We start from the raw sequence: 10,812 nt of genomic DNA on the forward strand, positions 1-10,812 counted from the left end.
TGTTGTTTCCCGCATCAGCGAAGGAGAAGCTTAGCCAGCTGTTGCTTTAGGAAGAAATACTGAGAAAATCAAGGTGGTTTTGTTTAGCTGTTGTGTTTCAGTCTGCAGTGTCATAGGAAGATCTTACAATGCAATAGCAGACATTAATATTCTTTAGTATCTAGAGTGCCCTACCTGCTGGATGTGGTGGCTCATGCCTTTAATCCCAGTGCTTGAGATGCAGAGGCAGGCAGAGCAAGTTGCAGGACAGCCAGGGCCACACAGGGAAACCTTGTCTCAACAAACAAACAAAGCCAGTACTATTTCATCTTTTTTCTTTTTTTTTTTTTTTGGCAAGGTCTCTCTGTGTAGCCTTGGCTATCCTAGACTCCCTTTGTAGACCAGGCTGGCCCCAAACTCACAGAGATCCACCTGCCTCTGCCTCCTGAGTGCTGAGATTAAAGGCATGCGCCACCATGCCCAGCTAAGCCAATACTATTTGAACAGGATTTTAGGCTCATTTCCTGCTATAATGCTAAGGGAGAGTGTGGATTTTTTTTCCTCCTGGGTATCTGTCACGAATCCAGCCCCTCTCTCCACTCTGGTTCACCCGCCCTCCTGTGTGCACCACTGGTTTTTGTTAAATCTGAGCCTTTAGCAGGCTGGGGTTTTACCTGATAGGAGAGACAAAGGAAAGAAATGGGATTGATTTTTTTTTTTTCTTCTGGGCAGAATCTGACTGTGCATCCTAGGATGGCTTTGCATTTGTGGTCCTTTAGTCTAAGCCTTCCAAGTGCTGGGATCACAGACGTGTGCCACGCGCTCAGCCAACAGTCGTCTCTGCAACTCTTGAATCCCGGCCAATGCAGGCAGTTGTTTTTGTCTTCTGGAGGGGGCTAGGACCTATGTGTCACATAAGCACTCCATACAGGACAAAAGGGCTGAACCCCGCAGGCTTGAGACTGGGTTGTACTAAGCTGTCCAGTCTAGCCTGGAACCTCAATTTTGTACCCAAGGCAGGCCTTAAATTTGTAATCCTCCTGCCTCAGCCTCCACATGCCTGTGCCACTAGGCCTAGCTTTCTTTTTTCTTTCTTTTTTGCTTCTTTATTTTTTTTTTAATAGCCTTTTTTGTGTTTCCACTAAAGTCTTGATAGTCTACCTTCTGTTTTGTTTTGAGACAGGTGTCCATGTTTAGCCTGGACCAGCCTTAAACTCTCCGTCTTCCTGCCTTGACCTCCCAAGTACTGGGAGGTGTGCACCACCACACCCAGGGCCTAATTATGTATTCCTTATCTCCTTTTCTAGGTCAGAAGGCTCTCATAAAAGAGATTGTTTTATTCACCTTCTCGTCTCTACTGCCTTAAAGTTGTGTGTTTCGTGGACCTTACTGTTGAGTCATCACCCCCGCCCCTTACTTCTTCCCCTGTTTTGCCCCTCTAAAACACACTGCTACTACAGCATGCTTCTCTCTGGTTCTACTTCATTTCCTTTCTGTCTTCCCTAACTGGAGCTTGGTGTGAGGTTCAGATGGTCCCTCTTGCCTTTGTTCCCTCCGTCCTCCTGACTCCCAGCACCAGCCTTCCTCTCTTTCTCACCTTACTCTTTGTCAAAGGTATCTTGTTTGTTTTGTTTGTGGGTGTTGTTGTTGTTGTTTGAGACAGGGTTTCTTTGTGTAGCCTTGGCTGTCCTGGACTCGCTTTGTAGACCAGGCCGGTCTCAAACTTGCCTCTGCCTCCCGAGTGCTGGGATTAAAGGTGTGCACCACCACTGCCGCCGCCGCCACCACTACCTGGCCCTGGTTTGGGTTTTTGTTTTTATATTTTGAGGGTTTTTTTTTTCCTACCCTAAATCACCCCACCCTCAGTAAAAACAAAGGGTGTGCCACAGGGAGCGCATTATGGGCTATGAAATGGCTCAAAGTCCACTTTTCAGACAGGTGGAGGAGGATGTCAGGTGCCCAGATGTCTTGTCTGTCCTGGGCAGGGCTCTCACTCTGCCCCACATTGGAAGGAGGCCAGCCCGGCAAAGCTGGTAGGAGCCAGTCCGCCTTCCTCCCGGTGTGCTCATTACTTATGGGTGCTGAGCATCCTACAGAGGGCAGTTACCTTTGCTATTAAATACAGCCTCAGAATGGTAACCCTGTTGCAGAAAGTGAGGGCCTTCTCCCTCCTGCTGAGCATTCTTCCTCATTGATAGTGGAGGCCAAGTCTCTTGCGATCTCTTTTAGCTTCCCATTTTACAGCTAAGGAAGCCAAGGCCAGATGCTGTGTAGCTAAAGTATGAAGCCACTGTTCAAGCCTGGGCCTGACTCCAGAACGTCTACCCTTGCCTTAGAAACCCTCGGGGTTAGGAAAGGCTTGCACAGTGCCAGAAGACACGCGCTGCCTTTCCAGGATTCTGACCCTCTGGTGACTGATTTCTCTTTGCTGGAGAGCTGATAGGATCTGACTCTGGAGTCTCCCTGGGGACCTGAGAGCTGCTCTCCCTGCCTTCCTGACAGGCTAGTGAATGGCTGGGGGCCAGCATTCCTCCCGCCTGTGGCCCCCAGTCCTCCCAACTAGGCCCCTCACTGTGAGAGTGCAATACCCTCCAAAACATGGACTGACTTAGCTGCTTTTTCCCTTAACAAAAGCTAGGTCCTGTTACCAAAATGACTCTTCAACTCTTCTCAAAGCCTCGTCGTAAGGGAAATGGAGCTATTAAAAGACCATTGCTCTATAATTGAGGAAATTGAATCAGCTTGTTTGGAGGCATAAGCAGAGGGAGACTTTGAGCTGGACAGAGTCACATGTTCTGAGACTAAACAGTGCCCTGCTCTGATGTGGCTCTGAGCCATCTCTGCACAACACTGCACAAGTCTCCTCTGCTGCCTTTGCCTTCCCACTAAACTCTATTGCTCTGTCGGTTGTTGCATCTTGGGCTATTGTCTTATTGTTTTGTTATTTTTCTGTAATATTTGAGGTATAAATGCCTTTTTTTTTTCAGAGTCTCACTATGTAGCCTTGGCTAGCCTGGAACTTACTATATAGACAAGGCTGGCCTCAAACTCAGATATCTACCTGATTCTGCTGGCTTCAAAGGCATGCACCATCATGCTTTTTAATAAACAGTGGTATATAATGGTATATGTAGTGTGCAGGGCTTGAACATGAAATGTCTGAGGAAAAATATTAATTATTGCCAAGTGTAATGAGACACACCTGTCATCTCAGTGCTTGGCAGGCTGAGGCAGGGACGTAAGAACTTGAGAGCAAGTACACTATGTAATTCCTGTCTCAGTAATAAGAACAATGTAATAATGGGCAGTTGAAGATGTAGCTCAGTTGAGCGAGTGCTTGCCCGACCTCAGAGACCCCTGAATTTGATCCCAAGGTCTTGGGATTTGTGCAGATCCTTGATGCTGGGTAAGCCAGGGTGATGCTTCTCCTCTCAGGACCCGCTATGGAGACATGTGGATTATTTGTATATAGTTTAAGTTTCCCTTAATACAAGGTTTTAAATATTTTCATCATTCTATAAAGCTAATCTCCGTTGTCTGTGCCGTTTCCATACTGCTGTGCCCAGAGAGCCCAGGCTCTCCTTGCTCCACACACTAATTTGAAACAGCGATGAGGGGAGTTGAAGGGAAGCGGGTGTGTTGGATCTGAGGAGCTCTGATGTCCTTCCTGGAGTGACAGAGCCTGCGACAGGAACCACCTCCATTACTGCTGGACCGACGCTACCACTGCAGACCATGTGGGGAAAGCACTTTTAAACGTGTTACTCTGTTCTTTTCCATATCAAAATGGCACAAGCTGAACGCAGCTCCAAATCCTCACGGGCACGAGAGCTAGCAAGCCTAGTAGCAGTGGCTACAGGCGCTTTTCATAGGACGCCCACAGGTAGAGCAGCAAGATTGCTGTGTCCTCCTCAGAGTCGCACTAGCCGTGGTCACCATACTGCGGGTGCTGTGCGGATAGTAGCAGCACAGAGCTCTGTAACCCCGAAATGACGCAGATGCAGCTGAGGAAACAGTCTGAGGTTTGCTATTAATGTAAAGCACAACAAACAACAAAAAACAATGATTTTGAGGACTTACAAGATCAACAAAACTCAACGATAAATACAAATTTTACGTGTTGAGTAGGGCAGTGGCTCTAAGCAGAGGCAGGCATATCTCTGTGAGTTTGAGGCCAGCCTGGTCTACAGAGTGACCCTCAGGGCTACAAAGAGAACCCATCTTGAAAAAATAAACAAAAGTTCTTAGATGTTGAAATGGTCCTCGGTGGTTGAGGTAGAGTGAAGTGACTGCCCCTCCCCACTCGGCCTCCCCAATAGCATGGAGTACAGGTGCATACCTCTGTGCCTCGCTTGCACTATTTAAACAAATATTTATTAACTTCATGAGGCTGTAGATATAGCTCAGTTGGGAGAGTACTTGCCTGCCCTATCCAGGGCCTGGGTTCAATCCCAAGCATGGTATGAACCAGGAGTGGTGACCGCGCCCATAATCCCAACAGATCGAAGGGTGAAAAGACCACGGCCATTCCTGGCTGCGTGCCATGTCTGAAGCCAACCTGAGACCCAAAAACAGGAATTTTACTTTTTAAATATTTTTATATGTTGTTGATAGGGAAGTTAAGCTTACATGCGTGCTTCATAACTGTATATGTCTTCCTGCCTGGGACTTTAGCAGCACTGACTTTAGTTGTTTACTCCTAACTAGAATTCAGAATATCACATGTGAGCTTGCCACAGGCATGACCCGCTCAGGACCCTGGGCCTTATGTAGTTGAGAAGAGTATGGCAGCCCAAAACACAATCATCAACTTACCTAAAATGTTCTGAGGTTGTTTTGGTTTGGTTTGCAAAATTTTTTCCTGGTAGTACCACTGCATAGTTCTTTTTTTTTTTTTTTTTTTTTTTTTAATGTTTGTTTATTTTTGGCTTTTCGAGACAGGGTTTCTCTGTGTAACCTTGGCTGTCCTGGACTCACTTTGTAGATCAGGCTGGCCTTGAACTCACAGCAATCCCCCTGCCTCTGCCTCCCAAGTGCTGGGATCCCAGGCGTGCGTGTAATGTCAAAAGATCCGGCACATCAGCTGGACGATTTGCGAGTTGCAAGTGATTTCTGCTACACACAGAGACAATCCCAAGGCTTTACTCCCGGCTCTGGTAGGCGTTAGGTGGGTTTGCGTCTGTCTACGTTAGTGGGTTTTACTCATGTCTTATTTTACATGTTCACTCTCTGATGGTTTAAACAAGCAGGATCTTGTTTTCCATCCCAGGTGAAACTGCTTTAATCTCTGTCAGTTCCCTAGTTCTCCCTGTACCCAAGAAGATTATCATTCCTATTGGTCAAACCACGTAATAAATATAAATGTGAGTGGTATCTGTTTATTTTATATGTGCGTCTGGAATCAGGACTCACTGGATTCATTACCAGGGCCGAGAGGAGGGTCTGACGGGAACCGGGCGGTTCTGCTGTGGGATGTGTAGCAGCTGCTTTCTTTCAGCTTATCTGCTCGCCTGTTTATGTGAATAAAAGCAGGAGAACTGTGGTTAGCTTTAAAATTCCAGACTTCCATCCCTGAAGACTTCTGTCAGCCCAGCTCTCACCCCTCTGAAATGCTTGTCACTGGTGTAGGTTTCTTTGTGGAGTTTTTGTTTTATTGTTTTTTATGAACCCCTTATTTTTTAAAAAAAATAATACGTGAAGCCATTGGGCAGTGGCCGTGCTCCTGCTTGGAGGCTCGCGCAGCCCCGTGGGCTCAGGAAAACTTATTCTGCTAAACCCTTCGAAATCACCGTGGAAACGGGCTAGCGGCTGTAGGTGTGCCTGCTTGCCCACGTTGTCACCTCACAGCTGAGAATCTAAGGCCTCAAGGCAGCAACAGGGGACAGGGAAGACCTAGGGGTGAAGCTCCAGATCCCTCTACTACAGGAAGGAAGGGGCGGGCTGCGCTGTGAGGAGAATGCCTACACTGAGCCCAAGTCCCTTGACCTCACCCCTTTCTCTCGCGTCTGGGGACCTGGAGGGTTGCTCTGCCCGTGAGTTATTAGGCATGATGTTTTCTTTTATTAGGTTGGAATGAAATACAGAAACCTAATCCTGAAGCCTGGGGGGTCTCTGGACGGCATGGACATGCTCCAGAACTTCTTGCAACGCGAGCCAAACCAAAAGGCATTCCTAATGAGTCGAGGCCTGAGTGCTTCATGAACCGGGGACCCTGAGAGCCGTGCGTGTCTGGAGGAAGAGCCAACGCCGCCGCGTGCTGCCGGCCTGGAGACTGGAGGGAGTTTTACAAATGAGCAGTTAGATTTCTATTGATTTGCTTTTGTTTTTTAATTTTAAGAATTATACAGATGTAAATGGATTTATAAATACTGTGACCTAAGAAAAGACCCACTAAAAATAATTGTACTATAAAATTTCATAAAAACAGATTTGATTTCTTTTGATAAAAGTTTCATATGAATGTAATTTGATTTTTTTACTATTATAATCTAGATAATATAATGTAAGAGGGCTAAGAATTTTTAAATTGAATCACATACATGATATAATTTGATCCTTCTTATATCTTGAAGTTTTATACTTGAGATTTCTGGACTGATAAATGAATCATCACATTCTCTCTGGTAAATATTTTCTCAGAGCCGTGGTCAACTTTGACCCTCTGCCTCACAGCTAAGTGAAACTTTTTCCTTTGCCAGCATGTGTCACGGCCAGTGGAATACACCTCAGTCTTTTATACAGTGGCTTCGTGATGCTCAGCTTTCTAACTTAATCATTGTCCCCCACTTAGATTTGGGTTGGGTTTTTTTTTTCTTTCTAAAAGTTCAATTAGACAATTTTTTAAAAATTTAGTTTTGAGTCTTGCACTGGAACCCCAATTTCAGGTCCACATGAAAGACATCAAGTCTTTGACTGCAGCCATAAGTGAGAAAGTGGAGTAACTCAGGAGCCTTTTGGATTCTTGTTTCTTTTACTTTCGCTATGGATTTGTTTCTCTTTACTTTGCTTTAATTTTTTTATTTTGTTTGTTGAAGCAACATCTCACCATTGCCAGGTTAGCCTGGAACTCGAGGTAATTCCCCTGCCTCAGGCTCCCAAGCCTTAGGATCATAGGCGTGAGTCACCATATTCAGCTCAGATCTCGTGTTTTTGACAAGAGGTTGTGACTTGACATATCACAATGACAAGGGATTGTGGCCTTGACATGTCACAGTGCGTGGAGGTGCCGTGGGCAGAGGCGACACTGATGACCTTTGACATGTCACAGTGACAAGGGATTGTGGCCTTGACATGTCACAGTGCGTGGAGGTGCCGTGGGCAGAGGCGACACGGAGTGGAACTCCACGGAGTGTGTGGGATGGAGCATTTGAAAACAGCTGCTCCCAGGTGTTGCGTGGGCAGCCGAGCCGTGGGGAAAGGCTCTCCAGCAGCCTGTTTCATCCAGTGACTTTTAAGTGAACCTCCAGATCTCTAGCTCTTTTTATTGAGGCCTAAATTTCCAATTCAGCTGCAGACTAGTAAGCTCACACCATTTATTTTAGCTCCGGGACGCTACTCAAAAAAGAACCCCAGTAGGATACTGAGAAGAAAATGTAAATGAACTGTGAACACACTTTGCACCGGCTCCAAGTTGTTTCTCAGCGCATACCTGAAGGATGACTTTGCCAGCTGGTGACCAAGTTAGAGCCTTTATGTTCTTTAGACCAAGTGGACTTTGGGTTAAATAAAATATTATGTTGTATAATAAAGTTATACACAGCACAGAGTACCAAGAGCTGGCAAACAGAAGAAAGCCTTTGTGTGTGTGTGTGTATGTGTGTGTGTGTGTGTGTGTGTGTGTGTGTGTGTGTAGTTTGATTTGGTTTCTGCAGTGCTGGGCATCAAACCTCCAACTTCTTCACCCATGACGGGCGGGCGCTCCACTCTCCCCAGCTGTTTTTATGGGGGTGTTAGAGACTTCTGGAAGCTTCTCCCCACCCCACCCAACCCCCAACTTTTGTTTTCCACTTTCAGACCCCTGCCCCCCCAAAAAAAGAAAGAAAAAACTCTTCAGCTTTTTTTATTATTGCCAGTGTGTCTCCTTCAGAATAACTTTATCATGAATCGTATTTCACTTGGAAAAGCTAGTAATTGATATGTGAAAAGACTGCACACAATAAAATTACACTATTGTCCATGAGAATGAGCTCACCTTTCTTTTGTGTTTTAATGTTAAGCTTGTATCCAAAAGAGAGCAAAGGCCCAGAGTCCCAGCTACCCAGCTACCCAGCTACCCAGCTACCCAGCTACCCAGCCATCCCGCCATCCCCAGTGTTGCCTTTACAGGCAGATGCCACCACTCTCTGCTGGAGTTTTTATTTGGTTGAATATTCCTGCATGTTCCATTTCCTCATAAGATAAAGGTTTGGGCTAGATGCGATGGTGCACGCCTGTCCCAGCACTTGGGAGGGAGAGGCAGGCAAATCTCTTGAGTTCAAGGCCAGCCTGATCTACAAAGTGAGTCCAGGACAGCCAGGGCTGTTATACAGAGAAACTCTTGTCTTTAGACCTCCACCCCACCCCAAAAAAGATACAGGTTTGGTACACCTGTTCAGCTGTGTTCTTCCTCTGTTCTCAAGCTTTTCTACCGGCTATTCCCAGATACCCAGGCGCTGCCCTAAAATGTTCTGCCGGTGATACAATGTCTGCAGCATGTGTCCTCAGAGAAGCTGTATGCCTAAGAAAGTGTTCAGGGAGTCCATCAAGATACTTGGTACCTCTAAGTAACAGCAGCTGGAATAGTAGCATATGATCATGTTATTAAAACTAAAAGACTCCTTTACTGAGACAAACAAAATTAGTCAAGTCCCATTGCCAGGTCAGGATAAAGCCTCAGTGGGGCATGATACTTGGCAAAGAAAAGTCTTGGCAAATTTCCGGCCAAGTTTCAGTAGCAACTCACTGTTTGGCATTTGTGGGGAGGGGCCAGTGGGAAGCACAAAGTCTTCAAAGAGTAAACTGGGAGAGGTTTGTATCCGGGTCAAAAGTCCCTCGGGATTCCAATATGGTTAAGCCCCTCTGAGGTGGCTTGGGTTAAGCATGACAGTGTTTGGAGAAGCAAGAGCAACATAGTGATGACTTTGGAAATAGCCCTCAAGAGGAAAATTCATCCAGAGAGTGAATTCCCTAGTGAATTCTCATTTCAAATACTTGCACAATATGGGAGGGCTGACGTCATGGCTAATGATGTTGGAGCGTAAAGATACAATAAGAAGATAGAAGGCTCCAGTTCAGTGTGAGGTGCAGCCCTGACTGTTGATTGAGAAACTTTCTGCTGCTGTTGGTGTTTATAAAGAATCTTTATTTCTTTCAGTAGTGCTTTCAGTAGTGCTACATACATCGACACAGGTAAGCTTTGAGGTTTCTTCTGTGTTGATCAGGCGAGAGTGATGAAAGGTCACTGAGAAACTGGGCATGGTGGCACGAGCCTTTAATCCCAGCACTCAGGAGGTGGATTGCTGTGAGTTCGAGGCCAGCCTGGTCTACAAAGTGAGTTCAGGATAGCCAAGGGTACACAGAGAAACCCTGTCTCAGAGAGAGAGAGAGAGACAGAGGAGTGGGGGGGGCACTGAAGAGCAGAGATCAGCTCCCTGTCACCTACATAAAAGCCAGCTGTTGCAGTAGATGGCTGTAGTCCCAGTGCTAGGAGGATGTCAGACAGGCAGATCCCCAGCTCACTGAGCAGCCATCATACACAACATGGTAAGGCCCAGGTTGAGTGAAGAGAACCAGTCTCAAAACATAAGAGCAAGACACCACTATCGACCTCTGACCTCTATGTGCAGTCTGGCACACACAAATGCACATAAAAGTGTACACAGTGCATATACCCTACACAAGCAGAAGAGGCATTAACATGGTGTAGTTTTCCTCATTCTCCACACAGACCATTATTGTTGAAGTGCCACACTTTTCTGTAGCTAGCCTGTGTAACAATTGTCAGAGCTTCTCAGTCTTCTTGGGATCTGACATAATAGTTAACGTTGATCGCCAACTTGACTGATTGAGGAGCCCCTAATTGATTGAGGTACATCTCTAGGTGCATCTGTAAAGATATTCCCGGGGAGGATACAGAGAGGGAGACCTGTCTTCAGCATCCTCGGAGCCCACACACAATAAAATGGAAGAGGGAAGCCAAGAGCAGGTCTCTGCTTCCTGCTGTCCTCGGTATGAGCTGCTCCGCCCTGCCACACACACCCTTCACACTAGGCTGGATCTTCTGGATTCATTGCCCTCCAATTCATAGCCCTGTCCTTTAACTCTACTGGATTTGCTCACTGCAATGAGAAAAAAATCAGTTGTTTGAGACTAAGGATGGGAGATTTAGCAGTTGCATATGACCAAAATCGAGCCACAAGCTCCTCAACCCAAAAAAATTACTTTTCTTCCCTTAGAGTTTACACTCATTCAGTGTTAATGGCGTGCACAGCTGTTTCATGGCAGTTTGTCTGTCTAGCCTTCCTCCACACTGATCCTTACTCTCTGCTTGTACCCACTGCCCTCCAGAGTCCTTGCCTTACAAGGAAGAGTTAATCATTATATGTTGATAAACATTCACTCTTAAGTTACCTTTTGCGTTTTCTACAATAGCTGAAATGTGTAAGTGAATCTTACTCTGTGGGCCTCAGTGGTCGAGTGCTTTCCTCGCATGCTTTGATGCCCTGGGTTTAATCTACAGCACCAGTTGCCTTTTGGGTTTTTTTTTTGTGGCTGTTTTGTTTGGTTTCATTTTTCAAGACAGGGTTTCTCTGTGTAGCCTTGGCTGTCCTGGACTCACTCTAGACCAGGCTGCCC

At 46.1% G+C, this 10,812-nt stretch overlaps 1 protein-coding gene across 2 annotated transcripts in view; it reads left to right on the forward strand.

Annotated features, from left to right (window-relative positions):
- NLN (neurolysin) overlaps nucleotides 1-7,738 on the forward strand; it is an 80,298-nt gene extending 72,560 nt beyond the window's left edge. For both annotated transcript variants that reach the window (XM_084800753.1, XM_084800752.1), the window contains one exon: nucleotides 6,046-7,738. In XM_084800753.1, coding sequence (XP_084656879.1) covers nucleotides 6,046-6,180 — 135 coding nt within the window. In that variant the 3' untranslated portion in view covers nucleotides 6,181-7,738. The remainder of the gene's footprint in view (nucleotides 1-6,045) is intronic.
- The last annotated feature ends 3,074 nt before the right edge of the window (nucleotides 7,739-10,812 follow it).

Source organism: Acomys minous (genome assembly GCF_964271855.1).
Source record: "Acomys minous genome assembly, chromosome: 11".
NCBI classification, from domain to species: domain Eukaryota; kingdom Metazoa; phylum Chordata; class Mammalia; order Rodentia; family Muridae; genus Acomys; species Acomys minous.